The sequence below is a fragment of the Cryptomeria japonica genome, chromosome 6, assembly GCF_030272615.1.
Source record: "Cryptomeria japonica chromosome 6, Sugi_1.0, whole genome shotgun sequence".
Classification (NCBI taxonomy): domain Eukaryota; kingdom Viridiplantae; phylum Streptophyta; class Pinopsida; order Cupressales; family Cupressaceae; genus Cryptomeria; species Cryptomeria japonica.
In genome coordinates this window covers 505,617,634-505,641,298 of record NC_081410.1, presented here as the reverse complement: position 1 = coordinate 505,641,298, position 23,665 = coordinate 505,617,634, and the positions used below count along the sequence as shown (strand labels likewise).

The window sequence follows — 23,665 nt, the reverse complement described above, 5'->3', positions numbered from 1 at the left end:
TAGAGATGGATATATTATATGTATTATGTCTACATCATTGTCTAACTTGGTTGCAGGTTTCCAAGACAGATTTACCTCATTCATTCTATTCTTAGGTAAGGATTATCTCTCTAACTAAGTTATGTTCCTTGTTTCATTTGGATTTTGTGAATTTACGGAAAATTACAAGGTAATCCAAGAAAGGGACATTACACTTGGCTACTCACAAGTTTGGCTATTAATAATTTAATATATTATTATATACTATATAGGTTCCGGTTTTCTAAGATTTTAGCATGAAATATGGTTTGTTTTACAAGGTTTTTGATTAATACATTAAAGATTACATGTGACATTTCTGGAATTTGTTTTAAGTTTTAACTTATTCAAGAATGTATTTTTTTAATTTACTTATGATTCTATCATTGTAGATCTAAAAATGGTGATCCATGCAATGCTATTATTCTTCCTAGCAATCATAAAGCCTAGGCTATAAATGTGAATCATTGACCATCAGGGTTGCAAGCTATAAAACATTGTTTCTGTAAAAAAATCACGTCACTTAGTACTTGTAATTCATGACACAACAATGGCTCCAAACCCTACAAATTGACCTCCCTCATGATGTCACTTTGTCAGAAAACACCAAAAAAGACCTTGTGCAATGTTTTCTTCCTTTCTCAACTCATTTTCTTCCTTTCCCTACATGTTTTTTCTTTTTCCTACAATAGCGGGATGTCTCCATCCACGTCTTTGGTCTTGGAGACATGTCTCGGTCCTTGAGACACATCCTAGGGGGTCAAAGATGCATCTCCCTGCAAACTTGCTTTTTTTCCCTTTTTTTTTCAAACATATAAATTTATAAATCATTGCTAATTTTTTAATCATGTAAAATTTATATATTTTATTGCATTAAATTGATTCAATTTATATAAATCTGTTTGTTGATTAAAATTTAAATGATTTATAGCTACACAATTTTTTTTTTTTAATTTATTTATTTATTTTTATTTGAATAAAGGGGTAAAAACTTTATTAATAATCAGAAACCAGCATTATACTAGAAAGCCATAGCCACAAGGCCCCAGAAGAGAACAACAAACCCAACCAGAAATCATCCAACTTCATAACTATCCATATCCTCAGCCAAGATCTGATGCAAGTCTTGACATTAATCCGGGGAAAGATGCTCCCAACCCTCAACTTTCCAAGCATCAACATGTTCCGAAGCCCACTTAGCCAAACAATCCGCAACTATATTCCATTCACGAGGAATGTGGATGAAAGACACCCTCTCCATCATAGCACTAATTTGCAAAATCTGGTGCACAATCCCTGCCAACTGCCAATTAATCGCACTCACCTTTTGCTCAATCAATAGATTAACAATAATCTGCGAATCCGATTCACAGATAACCTTACGCCACCCCAACTCATATGCACGCTCTAGGGCATAGAAAATTGCAAGTCCCTCCATAAAATTATTAGACTGCTGCCCTTTATGAACTGAAAAGAAGAAAACCACAACCCCCATACAATCTCTACCAACACCCCCAATCCCAGCAGGACCCGGATTACCCCGAGAGGAGCCATCAGTGTTAATTTCAATGGAATCATCCTGAGGAGGCAACCATCTTCCCACCCTTTGAACCTTCTGCTTAGCATGTCTACCTCTCTTGACACAAGCTGAAACAAGGGACATCTCTTGCAAACCCATCCTACTCACAATATCAGCCTCTCCTCTATCCAGAGGGAAATTCACCTCACATTTAGCTTCCACCGTCTCCTGTATCATGTTGATGTGTTTTTCATGCACATGCAAACATAGAATAAAATATCAAGGTATCTTATCCTCTCTTGAACAAAGTTATTCGAATGCTGAAGATTTGCCTAAGGATCAATCGAAATAACTCCAAGGTTCTTATATGTAGGGTCTCTATGTGTGGATAAGCTCAATTCGGTTTGATGTGATTATGCTGGAATCACAAGGGGACTTACATTCGAATGCCTGAATGTTTGATTTGTTGGAACTTGAATCCTATCTACTGGCTGGAAGATAAAGAAATATCAAAAGATATAGGGTTTGGAGAATCTAATCTAAGACCTAGAATGCAAGAAGATGGATGAACAACTAGGTGGAGTCCTACTGGGTTGGGTCTCACCATCAGGCTGAACAATTCAACACCAACTCAGTGCGATCTTCTAAGGGATGCTTCGAATATGTTCAAATCGTACACCATCAGACACTGATCACCATTCAAGATAATGCATGAACAATAGACGTGTAACGACCTGAGATTAAGCTCATTCAATGCCAGTTGACCACGCAGGGCGCACTTACAATCAGTAAGAGGCTAGTGGTTTGTGTTATCACAAAAGCTTGCACCCTTGCTAAGTTATCAACTCAGCAACTTTGTGAAACATGGAAACAACCCTGAAGTGTGGGACCTTGCGCGAGGGGGTTGAATCTCCGGAGAAGGCTGACTTCCTTCTTCAAATAGGTGCAGGTGTTGAACCAACTCAACACTTTAAAGCTAACTCCTAAGCCTATCCTAACAATTTGCAGAGGTAAAGGGAAGAGAGAATGCTTGAAATGAAAGGAGGTGATGCACCAAGAAGAGATTTTTTCTCTCCCTACCGAAATGGCATAAGGAACCAACTAAAAACCCAAGAGATGCACAACTTCAATTGCATAAGTGACCCAAACGCACATATGGAGGTTAGAATTTGCTAAGTGTCAAGAGGGGAGAAGGATTCCCACAAGTCACACTCAGAAAACAAGTTTACACAACATAGATGGAGAGAAAAGCCACAAGACATACACCTATAATGAAGGTAAGAAAGCATACACAACATACATAGGTTAGAAGGAGGCAAGAATGGTGATTTTCAATTAATCATAAGGCCAAAAGCCAATCTTACAGTTGCAGAAATGCAAAAAATAATTAGAAGTCTTCAAGAGAAGAGAAGAGCATAAGAAAGCTCAAGGCAGCAGGGAGAGAACCCTTTACAATGAGGCTTAACGGCCTTATATAGAGAAATGGGTTACAATGGTGATCATGACCCCTGCATGTCAGTCTGAAAGTGCAGGGAAGTGCATGCACTTGATTTGTACATGCAAACAACCTAGCCATACCCACAAAGAGCAATCCTGAGAAGGCGGATTGACCAACCTTCCAAAGTCAGACATGACATAAGTCACCAAGCATGGCCCCGTACCTCCCTGATGGAAATCCTGCCAAAAACACTTAATGCACCCCTGTGGCTCCACAAAAGAAAATGCACAAGTCACCAAAACTGTCGGAGCATTAAAAGCCTTGAGTGCCGGTCACGCCACCCGCAAGTGTCGCCAGTCGGAAGGAAGCCCAGAGACTTAGGAAGCTCGGACTCCCGAAGTGAGGAAGACAAGGGAAGGAGCAAGGAACTTCGGAACCTCAGGGTTCCGGAGTTTCGGGATAGAGAGAGGAAGAGAAGGAAAGGAACTAGGGAGAGAAGGCAAAAGGGGAAGGAACTTTGGAACCTGGGGGTTTCGGAGTTCTAGGGAACTTCTCAAAGGAACTTCGGAACCTCAGGGTTCTAGAGTTCCAGGATAGAGAGGGAAAGGGCTAAAGAGAGAAAGGGAACTTCGGAACCTCGGGGTTCCGGAGTTCCGAGCAAGGATAGAAGAAAGGCTATGGAGAGGAAGCGAATTTCGAAACCTCAGGGTTCCGGAGTTCCGAGCAAAGGAGAAGCTTAAGAGAAGAGGCGAAGGAGAGGAAGGTTAGGAACTTCAGAACCTCGGGTTTTCGGAGTTCCGAAGAGGGAAGGAGAAAAGGGACAAGGAACTTTGGAAGCTCGGGGTTCCGGAGTTCTGGGGAAAAAGAGAGAAAGGCTAAGGAGAGGAGGGGCTAAGCTAGGGAAAGAACTTCGGAACCTCGGGGTTCCGGAGCAGGAAAGAAAGCGGCTAAGGCAAAGAACTTCGGAACCTCGAGGTTCCGGAAAAGGAAGAAGGAAAGAGACAAGGGCAAAGAGAAAAGAACCTCGGAACCTCGGGGTTCCGGAGTTCCGGGGAAGAAGAAAAGGCCAAGCGAGGAACTTCTTTCGGAAAAGGCAACACTTCACACTTCATGATTCTTCTCTCTTTGATCAACTGGGGCCGTGCTGGTCCATGGAACATATCTCTGATCGGTTCTCACTAATGGACCAAGGGTGTCATAAAATGACAACAGTTTGGACTAGGCGGATTCCACGCGAGTGCATTCAATAACTTCCTTCATTCAATCTATAATTATCTATCATCTAAAATGAAGATTCAACAAGAAACCATGCATATTGCAAGAAAGAACACATTTCACCTTAACTTCAATGAAAATGGAGTTCATTTACAATTTAGGCAACAATTTCTGGCCTTATCCTAATCTACTCTAATTGCTCTTCTATTTGCTCTTCTATTTTATTGACTATTAGCTATCTCTCAACTATTAACCCTTTACAAATGAAGAGCCAAAGCTTTATATAGAGGGCTCTTTACATTTCAATGGCTTTGATTGATTTACAATCAATGGCTAGGATTACTAGATAGAAACCCTAATTAGGGTTTGTTATAACAAACTCCTTTAGCCAATGAGAAAATTACATACAATATTTGAGAACCAATAGGAAACAGGGGTAGGTGCCTCGAAGTTTGTGCCATCATTGGTGAGTCAGATACATTGAATCTGGACATGTTGAGGTGGACCTATTTGACTGGAGGAATAGTGACTGGGATGTGTTGTGACCTTTTCACACATCGCCCCATTGCTAACGGGGACCCCCTCTTTGCCAGCTTCCTGCGTTGTTGGGTTAGGGTTTTGGCTGCTTAGTGGGCAATTTAACGTTTCCCGTGCCTGAGTCTCGGAGTTTTGATCATGCCTAGTGTCGTCTAGGGTTTTTGAAGTGTTAGGATCAAGTTGCAAAAGATGATATTTTTAATGATCCTAAGTTTTGCTAATTGTTTGAACATTTGAACGTTAACATGTTTTTAAACACGCGCATCAGTGATTCTAAAGTGCCAAGATATTCACAGACCCTTTGGAGTTGTTTTCTCGCTCCTAAGGTATTATTTAGGTTGGTTTTGGCACTTTATTCTAACATTATCCTAGCGTTTCACTTATAGTTTTGGAAAATTTGTATAAGTCCAGTCAAATTTAAAGTCGCTGAGTGATTTTGAGTGGTTAAAATGACAAAATCCTAAGGGAAATCCATATTCCAAGGGTTAAAGGGTCAAAATCCATGCTAGAGGTGATTTTCCCCTCACATTCTAGACTATCCAACCCATTCCCCCACTCAAAATCCATACTACACATGGGTTTCCCCTGGAATCCATACTGGCTACTAATTTCCCCCATTGTTTATCCATACCCAAGTCGAATTTCCCCTGGAAGTGCTAAAATTTGGCTAAGTGTCAGGATTTATCCAGACTGCCATCAATTTTCCACCGGGAGTGCGGATTGGAATGCAAGGATAATTCCATGCCTGGGTCGATTTTCCACCAGGATTTTGTGACAACTAAGTAAGGATTTTTGTTTGGATTTTTGTCTAGACTGAGGTCGAATTTCCCCTGAGAGCATTTGTGAGGATTTTTGTTCGGATTTTTATCTAGACAGGGATCGATTTTCCATTGGGAGCATTATGAAGAGTTTTGAGTCCGGATTTTTATCCAGACTAAGGTCGAATTTCCACCAGGGAGGTTCTTTTTCAAGTTAAGAGAGTTTTGAGTGTGGATTTTTGTCCAGACACATTGAATTTCCCCTGGGGGGTGATTTTTGCAAAATGAGTGCATTTTTGTCTGGATTTTTGTCCAAACTCACATCGAATTTCCCCTGAGAGGGTTTTTATGTGCATTTTGATGAAATTGAGCATGGATTTTTATCCAAACATGGGTCGAATTTCCCTTATGGGGTAAATTTTGACACTTAAGTGATTTTTTAAAGGGATTTTTCAATCCCAATTGATAGCGATTTTCCCCTGGAGGCTTTATTTTGGATTTAAATTGAAATATTTTAATAAATAAGCCCCATTTTGATTGCTTTTAAATAATTATTAATGATTATTTAAAATTTAAAAGCGAAATTAAATAACTTGCAATAATTATTAAATGTTTGAACCTTCTAGAAGCAAGTTAGGATTTCGCCAAGCAAGTATTTATACAAGTGTTTTATCCCACATTGCTTGTGTGGTGAAAGTGAAAGATGAAAGCAAGTATATGAGAGGAACTTCAACATTATTTTATTATTATTTTTGCCAGGTATCTCCATGAAAGTGATTTTTCTCCAAGTTAGGCGAATTTTTTTAGCAAGGCGTTTTTGCGAAGTGTGGGATTGAGGATTTATTTTCTTCCATTTTTTCCAGCTTGCTGATCTATTCCTCTTGACTGCCATTAAAGACCAGTTTTAGATTTTCGATTTTGCTAAGTTTAACAATTTTTTCCAAATTTAGCATTTTTTGGTGAAAGTTGGCAATTTCATGTTTGGAGACTTGGACGATTTTTCCTCCACCATTTGTGCTTGCTGTTCAGACCTTCATTGCTGCAGATTGCCGCCATTAACAACATTTTTCAGAATTCTGAAAATTTCGATTTTTTGCTAAGAAAGGCAAATTTTTGTGTTTGGGGTATCCAACCCCAACTTGGGCGATTTTTCCAGATTGCTGCCATCCTTCATTGCTGCAGATCAATGCTGCCATTAACAACAATTTTTAGAATTCCATTTTGGCTCTAGACTTGGGAAAATTTCGATTTTGCTTGGGAGGTGTTTTGGTGCCACATTTTGGTGATTTTTATGCATGTTTTGTGGCTGCCATCATTTCCAGCCTGCTGATTCGTTTCAGATCTGAGGTTTGCTTCAGATTTTGACCTCCATTAATGGCTGCCATTAACTTTCAGACTTAAGTTTTTATTGCCCAGCCAATTCCAACTTAAACATTTAGCATTTGGAGGTGTTTTATGGAGTTTTCTGTGCATTTTTTAGACCATTTTATCGCTGTTGCAGGTCTGAAACTCCATTGTTAGACGGTGTTCTCAGAAATTTTCATTTCCAGCCACCTAACCAATTTTGGTGAATTTGCTTGGGGCTGTTTCCTTAGCAGTTTTTCATCATTTTCAGGGATTTAAACCACTTTGCAAGGTGCTGGTAAGTCTGAAGTGTTCGATTTTCAGACTTGTCCTCAGAAAACTAAATTTTACCAGCCATACTTACATTCCAGAAAATGATTGTTTTCATCAATAAAACTGATTTTTATTGATTTTATGCACATTTTGAGGATTACCACATGTTTTAAAAGTCTGAATTTTCAGGTTGTCTTCAGAATTTTGACATCCATTGTTGATTGCGGAAGGTGTCTTCAGACATTCATTGTGTGAAAACACAACCTTTCACACCACACCTTAGTCATCATCAATCTGGTATACTCCTTTGCATTTTTTGCTTGCATATTTTCTAAGCATAAGGAGGTATTCAATGAATTTTATGGAAGGCTTCCATGCCTTAGTGTTGTCGCACTTTGAACTTAATTGCTAAAACTTATTAAGTGTATGGATTATTTTCTTGACTCCATGCTCTAATTAGCTAAATCTTTAGAAAGTCGGGAATTTTATTACGAATATTTTCCTAAGTCTAACTTTTAGCTTCGTACAGGTGCGATGTCAAAGTCAGGATACAAGGAAAGAAAAGAACTGTTGAAGATGCTGGAGATTGGATTTTATCTAGAGTTTAAGATTTCATCCAGATGGAAGGAGATCGCTGATATAAACATGCATTTCTTGGACTTTGACCAGATGCAACGTCGGATGTTCGGAGTCAGAGATCAGGTTCCTTCCCCAGCATATGCGAATATTATGAAGAGTGGCATTTTCCATGCCGCTGGATTTTCACAATCCATACAGTGCAGTGAGTTGATCCTGGAATGTGCACGATGTTACGATCCGCTCACGAGGATGATCAAGAGTCCTGAAGGTGTTGTCATCACCTACCTTGCTGAGGATGCCATTGCTGAGGTGTTCGGAATTCCACGCGGAACTGACATGAAGGATGTGACCAAGGAGGATTATGTAGACAGATACACAAAGAAGATGGGTGTATGCAAGAGCTTGATTAACAAAGAGTGGATGATTGAGCCTAGGTCTCATCATTTCAAGGCTCCCAAGACACTTATGTGCATAGATTTTAAGGAGGAATATAGTGATTTGATATTCTTACTCAAAAGAGTGATGGGAATGCCACAGGGAGCAATATTTCATGGATGGATGTTCTACCTCATACAAGATTGTCTTAGAGGAATACTAGTGAATTGGTCTAAGATCATAAGTGACAATCTGGATTTCCAGCTGAGGAATGTAGAGCGGTCTAAGTCATTCGCCATGACTTCCTACCTGGTGTACCTGCTTGCACGATTTGTTTCATACAGAGGATTAATATGCAAAGGTGAAGTCGGGAATGGGCAAGGACAATTTAAGAGTTATGAATGCTACCCCTAGCTGAGCATGCACAGAATTGAATACTATAAGAGAGTGAATGATGCATTCACTATGTACATCACACGGATGCTGCAAGGCGGAGTCCACAGAAGATTGTCCAAGGAGGCAACCGAGTTAATAGAAAAGTATGGATCATGGTATATACAGTTTCCCACTTTCACATACCTCAGGATTCATGGGTTTCAATCTGAACCCTACAGACTTCCTAGGTATCCAACCGACATAATGATATTGTTGGAAGTGGTGAGATAGCTTCTAGAGTTCGATGTTATCCAGAGAGAGAAGCACAAGACAGGAATGACATTCCCTATTTCAATTGGGAAGACGTCGGAGGTTTGCCAATCCGCCATAGCTGTCAGCACTGCAGGTGAGGAGCTTGCATTCTACAAATTTGCTACCTATAAGAAGAGAGAAAGATTTGATCTAGACAAGAAGGTTGGAAGGATCAGGGGAGAGAAGTTCACTCATAAGGTTGACATAGAGGATTATTGGGCTAACTTGATGGACGAACAAGCAGTGACGAGAAGAATGTGGTCCAGAATGTCAGTGGATTTCATGAGGAACTGTGGACTTTTCCTCATCCCTGATCAGGTATTAGATGATAGAGATCATACACACCCACATTATGAGAATGAAATGAAGAAGGCAATCCTATTGCCAAATTGGTCAGAGTCAGAAGAGATTGACCTGAATGTATTGATGAGAGAGGTCTTGAATTTCTCCCGCACATGGGTAGATATGCAGATGAATAAGTTGGTTGACGTGGGTGTTCCCTTCACTTATGAAAGGATGAAGCCGGAAGAGTCTACTTCCGAGGATGATCAGAGGACTGTCAGTGATGTCAGGATTCATGCAGATGAAGAGAGTCAAGCTCCCAAGAGAAGGAAGAACATGCCTGGAGAAGTCAAGGCCAGAGGGAAGAAGATTGAGGAGGTGAAGAAGAAACAAAAGACTATCACTCCACTTATCATTCCTTCACTCCCTCCTAGCGTCTCATCAATCGAAGTGATTGAAGTAACAAAACAGAATAAGGAGACTCAGCAGTGTTCCAACATAGTGATACTACCAGAAAATATTTAGGAATTCCATGCCACAACGACATCTGCACCTCCTGATGAGAATAATGATCAGCCGGAATCCCCTACTGTCCTTTTGGAAGTTAGCTTGGGAAATGAAGTATATGATTGGACTAGGAGTAATCCTGATGATAATGATGATGTTATTTCGGCATTGAAAGGACTTGATCGAGAAGTATGTCTTGATGATGGTATGGAAATGACCGCTATTCCTGAATGGCTGAGGAGAAGTATGGAGAAAAGTAAACAAATAATAGATGTACAACCTATTGATGATATTGATGACTACCTAGCTAGGAGTGCTAAGAAGAAGGAGCCCAAGAGAGCGAAGATTTTGTCGCACATAGCTAGAGATGAGACAGGAATGCGGATTGCGCAGATTGCTGTTCCTATTGCAGGCGTGACAGCGGACATTGCTACTCCTATGGATTTCTAGATCACTTCAGTCGCCCTTGGTCGTCCATCCGCAGGGCAGGAATTCCAGTAGATTGGTGACAACCTCCAGGCAATCAATGCAAGGTTAGACGGAGCGATTGCGGAAAATGAAAGGTACAGAGAAGAAAATATTAGACTCAGATAGTATATTGCAGGGACAAGGCGTGGAGATCCCACCTTTATTTCCCCTATTGCAGTTGACCATGGAATACATTCACATTGCGAGGTAGCGAGAGGTACACACTCGGAGGTGGAAAAGTGGATTGAAAGCACAAGAAAGCAGGCAGATGATTTCCTTACTCAATTTGTCCATGCATTTGATAAGACAACAACGCTCATATTCAGAATCTAGTATTTGGAGGGAGTTAGGGAAGAATTCCGGCCTATTCAGGACAAGACTATTCCACTCCTCCTGGCATTGAAGAAGGTTCCTAATTCCACCTTGGTCAGCGAGAACATTGTGCACAATGGAGACATATATGATTTCCATGGCTGGTATTGTGCATTAGCCTTGAAGAAATCAGCTTATGAGAATGCCCAATCGAGTTGTATGGAGATGTAAGGATTAATTCAGGACATTCAGATGAAGATCCTTGCTTCGATTGAGGAATTATTGGGTGTTGATGTCAGTGATGCTAGTGGTTTACACTTAGCCGAATTAAGAGACAAAATAAAATTTATGTATTTTTGCCAGTTGGACTCTTTGAAGAAGAGTCAGATTGATGACTTGGTCTCTTTGTTGATTCATCTTCATAATTCGCAGAAGCCCATGCCAGAATGGGAGAACACTTTGAATGCTTGCTCGGATTCATTGGATGTGATTGATTTACAGCAGGATACCTTGCCTAGCATTTCCATGGAGGAGTTAGATTCAGTATTGGCTAGATTCTTGGAGTATGCTAGGAGAGAGAGAGATGCAGGAAGGAATTTTCTAGAAGATTCCCTATATGATGACTAGGTATCTTTTCATTGGGCCATATGTTGGTGGCGCCATTTTTGATGTAACCCTAATTAGGGCAATTCTAAGGTTTTGTTGGCATGATCTCGGCCATTGATCTTAGATCAATCTGGGCCATCCATTTTTGTAAGAGACTCTATATATGCCCCTTTGTCTCTCATTTGTAAGAGAGTTTTTGTAGAATTGTTGGTATATGCTGCAGCTATTTGAATCCTAATCATTGTTCAATTGTTGGTGATTTTGCTCTTCAAGTGTTGTATTTGCATTCATGGTTCTCAATTCCTCCAACTTAGATTAGAATTTATTTTCATGTATGTTAGATTGAGTGGAAGATTTGTTGAGTATATTTGTGTGGAATCCTTAATCCATACCACTAGCCTCTTGCCGTTGGTAAGTGCGCCTTGTGTGGTTAAGTGGAGTTTGAGTAATCATAACTTCAACTATTATGCGTCCGTTGACAAGCATCAACTTGGATGGTGTCTACGTTTGATGGTAATAGTCTGAAAATCATTAAGTATACCTTAGATGATTGCACTAAGCTTGTGTCAATACCTGATTGTGAGACCTTGCCTGGTTTGATTCCACTAGATCCATTCATCATTTCCTACATTCCTAGGTTTAGAATAGATTTCCTGAACCCTATTCTTTTTCCCCCTTTTTTAGTAAGAAGTAAATCCAGAGCCTTATTGATAAATCTTAAGTTGTCAGCACACCTATTTTGCATCATTCATGATAATCCAAACATTTGTGTAAGCCCCCAAGTGAAACACAACAATTCACATCAACCACTGAACTTACCCACTCGTCAAGACCTGACATGTAGAAACCTTGGAATCATTTTAGTTGATCTCATTCTTAGCATCTGAGGTGATTTTGTTCAAGAGAGGGTAAATTACCTTGGTACTTTATTCTGAAATGTTTTGTGCATAAAAAACACATCAACAGGATGCCACCTTGTCTGGCGTTTGTGCCTTGGTTGATCCTCCTCTGTCTTTGATGCGATGAATGATGTACCTCCTTGACTCCCATGTGTTTGATGAGGCCTCTTCATGGTCAAATCACTCCTCTGGTAGCATACTTCGCCTTTAAGTGCTTGTAAGATCCTTCTTCTCTGTCATCCTGTGATTTTTCATGTGGTAAAATGAAGGTCTTGAGGACGGTTAGCTCCATTGCTTGCAATTGTTGCTCATTCGAAGTCTTTCAATCTAGTAGCACCTTGAGTCCTTTCTCACGCATTCGAAGTGGCCTTGATGATGATGGAACTTGAATAGGTCTTCCTTGTCCTAGCCTGATCCTCCTCTATCTTGATTTTGTTGATCTGCAAAATAAACAAAGGATGATTAAGTATATATGATATATTCTAACATGATATTTCTCACCTTAAATCATCAACAAGAAGGCATTAGAATGAAATTCGCTCAGGACCCTCTCCAGGGACAGACCTATAATAAAATTTGCTCTGGACCCTTTGGAAGGGTCAGGAGTGAAATTTGACAAAGTTACTCAATTAGACCTCATTCTCAACCTTACCTTACCAAGATCAAATCATTCGCCTCCAAAATTGTTTAGGAATGGGTTTTGCCCAAGGACCTAGTCAAAACATTAGACCTCCTAGGAATTTCGCTCTGGACCCTTTGGAAGGGTCAAGAGTGAAAATTGCATTTTAGCTCAATTTTCATCATTTCTTTGCCTCAAATCTCCTTTCAAGGCAATAATTCATCAATCTTACGCCATAAGGACAAACTATTGGTTTCAAACAAGGAGCAAAATAGGGTTTTAACTTTTAAGAAATTTCCCTCTGGACCCTTTGGAAGGGTCAGGAGCGAAATTGGTGATTTAGCTTCAATTCTATCACTTCATTGCCTTAAATCACCTTTCAAGGGAAAGTACATATCAATTCTTTCCAGACCATGCCTTAGAAATCAAGATCTTGGTCTCAACAAGGAGCAAAAAGAGGTTTTTTAGGAAATTTCGCTCTAGACCCTTTGGAAGGGTCAGGAGCGAAATTTGTATTTGCACTCAACCTTTCATCATTTCCTTGAACTTTGCCCCTAGGCTAGGTCTTTGGATCCTCTCCCCATACTATCAAGTCCATCTACCTTCAAAGTGATGTTCATTTCAACGCTTTTGGGCAAGAAATTAGGCTACCCCAAGGATTTCTCTCTGGACCCTTTGGAAGGGTCAGGAGCGAAATTTGCATTCTAGGCCCAAATCCTCCACCTTTTCACCCCTCAATTTCTTCCAAGGCATGATGACACCCTAGCCAAGGCTTCAAGGCACAAAATTAGTTCAAATTTGAAGCAAAGGGAGGATTCTATAAAATTTTGCTTTGGACCCTTTGGAAGGGTCAGGAGTGAAATTTGTCTTTTACCCTCAAATCTATCATTGCCTTTACTTCCATTCACTTCTTAAGGCAAATATATATCCATCCTCTCTCCACAATATCCTAGGAACAAAGATCTTGGCTTGAACAAGGAGCAAAGTAAGGTTTTAAGAAATTTTGCTCTGGACCCTTTGGAAGGGTCAGGAGCGAAATTCTTCCTTAGGCTCATTTCACACTTCTTTTCTCCTTTCTTTGCCTTGAATTTAACTTGTCAAATCTCCTCTTACCATAATCAAGTCAATTCGCCATTTATTTAGCTCAAAGCAAGGTCCTTTTAGTGCATTAGGCAAAATAGAGAGTCTAGTTAACGATTTCGCTCTGGACCCTTTGGAAGGGTCAGGAGCAAAAATTGCAATTTCAGGCTTAATTCTCATTCAAGTTGCCTAGGACTTGTCCATTTCCCCTTTATCTTGTCATATTCAAGCCAACTTGCCATCAAAGTGGTGAGGAAAAAAGGTTTTCTAAGAATTTCGCTTTGGACCCTTTGGAAGGGTTAGGAGCAAAATTGATGTTTTAGGCTCAATTTTCCATTGACTTCATTTTCAACTTTTTCTCATCAAAAACAAGTGTTTGGCCTTCAAGAATGCTTAGGAATGGATTAATTCAAAGGTTGGAGCAAGGGATAGTGCTTCATGAAGAAATTTGCTCTAGAACTTTTGGAAGGGTCAGGAGCGAATTTGCTCTTTTTGGCTCATTTCACACTTCTTTTTCACTCATCTTTGCTTTAGACTTATCTTCTTGACTCCTTTCCTTGCCATATATGTCCATTATTTGATTTCCTTAGTGAAGAAATAGGTCTTTTGGGGAATTTCGCTCTGGGCCTTTTGGAAGGGTCAGGAGCGAAATTTGTAATTATGCCCAAATTCTTCACATTTAGCGATTATGACCCACTCAACTGCATGCCTAAGGGCACCTCTAAGTTGAAACAACCTCAATTAATGCCATGGAACCTAAGCTTGATGCAAATTAGGGAGATCCAAGGAAATTCGCTCTGGACCCTTTGGAAGGGTTAGGAGCGAAATTGGTGTTTTAGCCTTAAATATCAATCAAATATTCAAACTTTACCCTCATTCATGTTGTTCTCACCTCAATACATGCTAACAAACCTTCTTAAAGGAGTTCCTAGCCAAGATGTTGAATGAAAAGTGCATTTTAACCATTTCGCCTAGGTACCTTTGGAAGGACAGGACCTATCCAGGAATTTCGCTCTGGACCCTTTGGAAGGGTCAGGAGCGAAATTTCTCTTTTAGACTCAATTTCCTCATCCCATCTCGTTCCAACTTGTTCACAAGGAAAAAATAGGTCATTCCTCATTCAGTCAAGATGTATGAGCAAGCTTTGAGGTCTAGACTGGGAGCAAAAGAGATTTCTAAGGAAATTCACTCAAATTCCTCATCACTTCCTTGACTAAATGCCCTAGATCTTAAAGGCAAGGTCACCCTAGCAGGATATAAGGACTTCCTCAAACTCGATCAAGACTTAACCTAGAAACAAGAGCAAAGGCCTGACCTAGAGAAGGCTTTCAAAGAGACCTTGACCTAGACCACCTACTGACCCACCTCAACTCAAGCAGAGCCTGCTATCCTAATGAGCCCCTTGGCGACCCTTCAATGCAAAGACTAAAAGCCAAGAACCTAAAAGACGAAGAAAAGTAACCCTAGAAAGCAAAAAGTAGGGGTCCCCATTTGCAATGGGGCGATGTGTGAATACGTCACAACACATGCCAATGATTCTATTCCACACTTGCTGAACTAACAGTCTGACTTCCCTAAAAATCCTCCTATTCCTCTCTAGCCAGATCTGCCAAAGTATGAAAATGGGCCCAATGTGCCAGACAGTCTGGAGAAAAGAGGACAAAATAGAAGGCCTGCCCAAACTGCTCCAAAACTCCAACAAAGAATCCGCATGAACACATGGGTGCTTCCACACCCCCCACTAGTAATGCCAGAGCAACAACGAGAAAGGGCATCTGAAGAATAGGTGAGAGGAATCCTACTCTCCATTACCACACAAGACATAGATGGAAGGCCCGTGGAACCCACGCTTGCGAATATTGTCCCAGGTTAGACATCTATTCAAAGCCAAAGTCCAAACAAAACAGTTACACTTCGGCCAAGAGACATTGTTCCAAACATATTTCCACCAGTGCACCTCCCTCCCTTCCAAGCGACGAAACAATAGCTCCTGGTATCCCTTGGCAGCAGTAAAAACACCCTTAGGATTTGGGGACCAAGCAAGTCTATCCCTATCCTTAAGGGAACTACAGTGTCTACTAGCCAAAATGCCATGAAGCTCAGTGCAGTCTTCCTCCATATCAACAACCGGCCATTCATTAGGATCCTTCCACCGCACCATCTCCATTTGCCCACACCTATAAACAGACATAAAGTCATTCACTCTAGACCACCCTGCCTCTAGGAACCTCTGGCAAAGATTCACTAAATTAGGAAACTGATCAATAATGGGGGGATAACCATCCCAAGAATAGAACCAAAAAAGCACCTCCTCCCCCCTCTTACAGATCCAAAAAAGGCCATCTTTTATCAGTGTAGCCCCTTTCTTGAGAGTACTCCAAATCGTAGAGCCTTTTCTTGCAAGCGGATATCTTGGGATTTCCTCCTTCCGGATCCTCTGCATATACTTGAAAGAAAAATCCTAGCTCAACCACGATCCTGTTCAACACACCACCTCCAGTACAATTTAGCCGCCAAAGCCTCCCCAAATAAAGAAGACTGCCTTAAGCCAATCCCACCCAACTGCTTCGGGCTGCACACCATTTACCAAGATAGTTAGTTGCTGCCCTCACCAAGTTACATGACAGTCTATTTCCAACATGTTAGATGGTAATTGAATTTCTTGTTAGACAATGCAATGTCCCCTACTTGGAGGTAGGCTGTTTATCAACAATTAATCTATGTTACCCCGAGTTTTCTGGAAGGGGGGATGGGGAAACGGGTTTTCGGGACATTTTTTTTTCCCAGAACAAGGGACGGCTATATATATATATATATATATATATATATGGGGAAATCTGAAATGGCAAATCCAAATAGTCTTGCTTCTTAAATTTTCTTTCTTTTCTTCAAGTTCAAACCCTAGGTGAAGTCTTGAGTCTATGCTTGAGCAATAAAATTCAAACTTCACAATCTTCTTTTCCCTTGCTCAGACGGAAAAATCCTTTCACACTTCACCAGTTCATAGTATTCAGTATTTCTCTTCCCTTGCTGAGCGCTGCCGTCCGCAAAGGTTTTTATTTTCTTTTAAAACTATGTCACTAACTTATATGACATATCGATATCATATGAAATATGGTATCGATATTATTATATCAATATCATATTTCATACGATATTGATAGTAAAAATTAAAAAAAATTTAATCGCTTTACTAAATTCTTTCAATACTAATTATTAAAAATAATTTTTTTTTTATCGCTTTCCTAATTCGGAATTCCTTAATTTTTATTTTGTTTTGCTTGGTAATGGGCCGAAGCTGAATCGATTTTGACTGGAGCTATGAACCAGTGAGACCACATTTTTGATGAGCCTCATCGTCATATTTGTTTGGCATTAACACCCTTATATCTCCTTGTGCCGTCCTGTCTTCCATGCCCAAACATCACCTTATCTCTCCATTGCTTGTGTGTGAGACACATGGGGCTTGAGCAAACTCGAACTCAAGACCTCCCATGCAGGAGGCTTGCAGCTAATCACTGCGTTATGGGGTCATCCCCAAGAATTCCTTAAATTTTCAATATCAGCGATTTTCATTAAAAAAATTTTAATTGCTTTCCTTCAATTTTTAATCGCAGTGACTGGAATTTTTTTTTTTTTTTTGTCTACTGCTGGAAATGGCCATCCGTCCCTGGGACGGTCAGGGGACGGCTCGGGTGTCCCCAGCCGTCCCAGGGACGGTTAACGGTCCCCGAAAAAAATGTTGACCGTTTCCGAGTTTCCGGGACGGTTTCCGAAAATTTTCGAGGATCGGGGACGGCTTGGAAACGTTTCCAGCCGTCCCTCGTCCTCAAAACCGTTTCCGTTTCTGGAATGTGTGTCTTAAGGGTGGAAATGTGTTTCCGGGTAACACTGCAATTAATCTATATTATTGAATGCATCATTAAATACTATAACATCTTAATTTAAATGATTAGATTAGTGGGCATTTACTTCTTAATAATACAATTCCATGACCCTATATATCAAGGTCTTATCCTTGTTACTTCTCTAACCCAAACTGTGGAGTGAAAATTATTGTGCTAGGGCACTTAGAGACCAATCAACAAGTAGGCTCCCTCAAGGTTTCCGGATGCAGACCCTTACCCCATCTTGGACTACTCCCTCAAGGTTTCCAGCATACTTGTCCTTACCCCATCTCGGGATTGCCTGACTTGTGAGGATTTAGACCGCCTTTCCCTACACAATCATGCCAATCCTTACCCAGGTATTAGCAGAAGAATCCAGGATCAAGCCCTTGATATATATATATATAGGCTGATTCACACATTATGAATACATATGATATTATATCTATAGATCAATGCACACCTTATAACTAGATTCTTTAAAGGAATGTCTTATATATTCTGTAAATGTATTTATTTAACAGACATCAGAAAGACATACAGCGTACCAGGCTGTGTGCTCCAATGATCGACACTGGAATAATCAGCATATATGCTCTATCTAATCTCCCTACACAAACCCCCTATCCCAATGTAGGCATTAGTGGAAGACTAAGGACTAGAGCAGTAATCTATTGGTTTCTTATGTATTATAAATCCTATTGATATTATCTCAGTCTATATACAGATATAGATCTGTAATTATAATTGGAATAGCTTATTAGTATATGCCATGTATTGGCCTATTATTCCTAACAATATTCCATTATGCATTATATCAGTATATAAGTCTGCTGTTTGCCTTACAGCAGTCTGATTCACTACTTATACTCAGATATCTATCTCTTATTCTGATTGATTGAATGTCTTATTCTCTCTCCTTAAACATTGATCCTTATGGTTAAGAGAAGAGATAAGTTTCCAATTCTATATTGATCCTCTGATGATCCTCTCATCTCCTTTCTTCCCTCCCTTTTCATACTACTTCATTATGCATTTATATCTTTATCCTTTTCTTGAAGAAGACATCTCTTAGAATGAAGATGACTTTTTGAATGAACATGTCCTTTCGTTAATATCTTCCACTATGCTTAATCACTGTCTTTTGGCAATTTAATTAAGATTTGGGTGCCACCTGCCATACATATTTGTCTTTATAGGTGTTGAGATGCTCCAAATTAACACCAACAACACCAGTCTCCTCATACATTACCATGCTACATAACCCAATGAGTGTTCAATGAATAAAGCCCCCTCAAGTAGTATCCAACAAGCTACAAAGGATTGTGCTCTCCACATGAACCCAAAGGGACATTCTAAATTTATCTTTGTTCCCTTTTCACATAATATTGCACCACTTACACATCTCAACTCAATCTTCTACCTGCATGTCCTCTCATCCATGTGTTTTCACCCACCCACAGTCTAATCATTATGCCTACCCTTTTTAACTCTTATTATTACAGCCACACATCAGACATTATACATTTATTTCAAAGACTTCTGACCATATACCTCACAAAAAACAAATTTTGATTTCAATTTTCCATCTCCTTACCTCACCTTGAATTCTATTGCATGGCTTACGTTGCCCACATCACCATCCATTCACACTATCCCCAATGCATTCCCTTATCATTCACATCCTATACATACACCAAATTTCTAAGATGATGAAGTCTCGCTCTCCGACTGCAATTCTTTCTTTCTTTCTTCCAGTACTTCTCAAGTCTCCTACTTCCTGGGGTAACCCTAGATATAGTCATCTACGAGACTACAACTAATGAAATGTCAAATTTCAGAATAGATTGTAGTGATAATATCAAAATAAAAGAAATCATAAATCTTGAAATAAGGAAGGACTACAGACAATATTCTTACAGATTCACAGTCACCAGAATAGACCAATAACAGAAAATATATAGAAATTTTTTGAGCTTGAATAGTAACTCAAAAAATTAACTGAGGGCTAGACCCCCACCTGTCATGAGATTTTTGACATCAAAATACTGTTCTACAAGAGAAAATGTGGTGCAGATTAGGAAGCTAGCAGCTATGTTTAAGGTCTAATATGGCATTCTAATAGCCACGAATGTTCAAAATTCAAGTATCCAGTGCGGAGTCCTTGAATTCCTTGGATTAGATTCTTGAAGTTTTCTTATTCACTATTATCAGCAAACCTCTCACAGTTCACGTAGTAAATGAATCCCTGAGGGTGGTTATAGGCTTTCAAATTATTTACAAAGCACAGTGACTTGAATTGCAGAAGGCCCTTAAACCACTACAATTCTCAACCTTTTTTTTTCTTTGGAGAATTTTTGGCCTGTTTTCTTAGGAGAATTTCTGTTATCCTTCTCTAATGCAACCACAGGATTCAGACAGTGATTTATAATTGTTGAGTGGAATGGAGTTTTAAAAATTTTTAAGCTTAAAACTATCTTAATTAGAGAGTAACTATAAAAATTAACGGTTTGAAAGAATTTTATCTGGACAAAAACAATCAACCATTACATGCTTAACCATAGTTTAAAAACTTATCACTTGGCAAAATTTTGACAGGCCCAAATTTGACTTGTACCTGGTGACTCAGCAAAAAAACTTCAAAACCTGGCAAAATTTCTGACCATTAAACTTAAAGCACAAAAACCTGCCCTTGAGTTTTATGTAAACAAGCACAATATCTAAAGGACAGAAAACATTTATTCACATAAGTTTTCTATCCTATGGTTCAAAACTCTAAATCGCTGAAAGTTTCCTCAAGCACAAAACATAGTGGAATTGTCACATTTGTGCAGCAAACATATGGTGGAGTCCCAGGACTGCGGCCAGAATAACACTTGTTTTATTTGCAGTTGCAATTTTTTTTTTATTTGCAGTCACAAGGTTTTTTTTTGTTGCAATCGTGAGTGTTGTTTTATAATTTATTTGCAGTCATGAGAGAATCTTACAGCCGTGGGATGGGCATTTGCATATGTGGTCATGGTTTGGGGTACAAGCAAAATATGAAACACTTTCACACCAAAACTAGTTGCAATTTGTGGAGAAATGGTTGGTGGATTTTCAGAGAGGACTCACAATTTATCAGTGAGTTTTTGGGTGAGTGACTTGGGAGATGCTTTGTCTTGTGAAAAATCACAAGCCATTGAGTTTTTACTATTTTAGGTGATATTTTAATCTATGTGCTTAACCATGTCTGTTGAAACATGAATATTTTAAATTGAAAATTGTCACTTGAATTATGTACTTCTAGCTACTGTTTATTCAGTTTATTGACAATAGGTTTTTTCACTGTTAGGCCTATCTGAATTATAGGGTAGACAGTAGGCTTTTTCACTGTTAAAGCAATTGTGTTCCTTGGTCTTTGTTTTAAAACATATATTAGGTCAACAGGATATGTTATGGGCTGTAGTGAAATTGATACTCCTAATGATAAAATTTCACAGTTAAGAGTACTTGCATTAATCATTGGAGTAAGCAATGAAGTAATCTCAAAGAAGCTTTAAAAATATTGTGCTTGACATGGTTTTTAAGCTTTTAATTTGCACTTGATTTTGTTTTCACGTGATATTTTGGCATCTGGTGCTTAAAACTCAATTTTTATATATGTGAGTTTGAATAAATTTTAGCTTGACTTCCTATATGTGAACTTTCATTATGTAGTGTCAGTTCCATTGAAGTGGAAGAGCTAATCGAGCATGCAAATAATACAACAGATAGCATCTACGTTCAAGCTGACGGTGAACACCAGGGGTTCCTCCCAAGAAAATTTTCCATTTTACCTGGTGCCATTGACTTTTTAATATGAAATTGTTAAGCCAGATGAACATTGTGCATTTGATGTCTTGCCTCTACAATTTTCAGCTTCACAGCTGCTTGAGGCTACCCAAATCGGTCACAATGCCAAATACAAACATGTTGGAATTCTAGCATTCTCTTCAACAAGCAATAAATTGTCACCAGTGCATGCAGTGGTTTGATCATGGATTTTCTTAAAGATGTTAAAAGGGCTAAACCAATGCAGTGTTATATTTGGGTTTTGACAAGCAGTCAAATTTTTGGAGTAGAAGAAAAAAAAAATAACTAGAAAGAAATTGGAGCTACTCTAGTATAAATTTTGTAATCTATCAAATCTGTGTTGGAAATTCCTATGGTTTACAGAAGGATTGCAGTAAAAAAAAATTTCACACCTCCACTTGATAGTGTATTGTATTGGATTTCTGCCACAAAAGCATTGAGAGGTTTGCTTAATAATACATAATCAAGCTTGATTTTGTGGATTATCTGTTTTGAGTGAAGAAAACATCCTCTTGATTTTATACACCTTTTACGGAAGTTCATTTTATCAAAGGATCTTTAAAAACATTTGAGATGAAATAGACAAACTGAACGTCCTTTAGGCCAAATTGATCTACAGGACCTCATTTGTTGAAAAGATTGTTTCGATGGGTGTGTAGTTTCATGATAAATTTTCCTAGCTTTGTTCCTCTGTTTTGATTTAAGATCGCACATTGTAGGTTGACTTGAAATAATTTCGAACTAATATATCAAGTAAGTTACATGGATCATGTAAAATACAAAACGAATAACTAGAACTACACTGCTGTTTATAATTTCAAGTAGTCTATGAAGAATTAACTGAGAAATGCAATTGCTGTTTATTATTTGTAGTGTATGACTGAAAATTGATGGAGAATTTTTACTATATGGCATATTTTCTTGATTAATTATTTTACATTTCTAAGAGGCAGCCATACTTTAAAATAATACATATATATGCCTAGATTATGATATTGCTATCGGGATTCAACTGCGAGTTTTCATGAGGGATGGGTTCTTGTGAACTACGACTCATGAAATATGGGTCAATGGGCTTGACTCAAAAACCATGCAGTTGAATCTTGATAGCAATATCATAATTTGACTCACTTTGAAAAAACCTCCTACTTATCAATATATGCCTAGAATTTTTTGAATCGGAAATATCCATCGCACTAGGAGAAGTAGCACTGGATTGAGCTAGGAAGCTAGAGAAAGCCAAACTAGATAATGGCAAAAAATGTAAAAAAATGTAAGGTTACATCATGATAGATTTTTCTTGAGCTGGGAGCCAATGTGGTAGAGCAGTGAAGGTGTAATCTTTATCTATTGGATATTTGCTTTCTGTTATTCGCTGATATTCTCCCAGTGACATGATGCGTTTTAATGCATTTACAAAGAGATCATTTTATGTACTGGATGTATTGTAAATTTGGAGACGTCTTGAGCATATCAAATATTGTAATTGAACACGTTAGTAGAGCAAAGTTAGTGCAACAAAAACTAAAGGAAGCATACTCATCGCTCCTAGATAAATCTAAATTGGCATGTAGATGAGCATGGTGATGTGATTACCATTAATGTTGGAGGAAATTTGTGTAAGGTAAGAAACATGCATCATGCCTATAAATATGATCTCTCCATGTATCAAGGGTGATAAATGAATTTAATTTTGTCTGGTACATGAATATTTTGTTTTGATTGACTCCTCAAAGTCTACTATTTGGCAGCGAACAAAAAAAATGGCTGTTTTTTTCACTACAATTCTCTTTCTAACACATATGCGCCTTAACAAGTGTTTGTTTGTCGAACTGCTGAAAACCACATAAAGGTTATAGATAAACATCTTCGGAGGCTATGATATTAATATGTTTGTAGGATGGTAATGCACACTTTTTAATTGTATGTGTATGGGATTAAACGACTCTAAGGCTTGCTACTTGCATGGAGATCCGAGCCCACCAAGGGTCAAACGTATGTTTCCGTCGTGATGGTCCAACTCAACCACCTGACCCAGCGCAATTTAATCAAGTGATCATTGTAACCTTTATTATTTCTGTGTATTGTTTTATTTTTAGATTTAATATCCAAAAATATATGGAGTCTCCATAATGATGAACCCTTAAAAGAGTGGGGTAGGTTTTGGGAAGAAATGCTTAATTGCTTTTAGTAGACATGGGAACAAATAAATGGAGTTTGATTGTTTAGGAGCAAGGGATTGATCAATTAACTTAGGATGATTAGTTCGTTGATTAATGATATAATAATTCTGGATTGTTTCTCTTTTGTTTGACACCTTGGGTCGAAAGGGAAAGGATAAGCACATGCAAGTTAATAAAGTTTCTAATTTGTTGGTGTATTTCATGCACTTTAGTTTGCATTTTATTAATTAGTTTGTGATAATTTA

The 23,665-nt window shown here is 38.9% G+C and overlaps 1 protein-coding gene across 3 annotated transcripts in view; it reads left to right on the top strand.

Annotated features, from left to right (window-relative positions):
- LOC131052756 (sphingoid long-chain bases kinase 2, mitochondrial) overlaps positions 1 to 22,004 on the top strand; it is a 66,462-nt gene extending 44,458 nt beyond the window's left edge. For 2 of the 3 annotated variants that reach the window (XM_057987354.2, XM_057987355.2), the window contains exon 12: positions 21,103 to 22,004. In XM_057987354.2, coding sequence (XP_057843337.1) covers positions 21,103 to 21,247 — 145 coding nt within the window. In that variant the 3' untranslated portion in view covers positions 21,248 to 22,004. Of the gene's footprint in view, positions 1 to 20,373; positions 20,539 to 21,102 lie in introns of all 3 variants that reach the window. The other variant, XR_009107502.1, reaches the window with a different exon arrangement.
- The last annotated feature ends 1,661 nt before the right edge of the window (positions 22,005 to 23,665 follow it).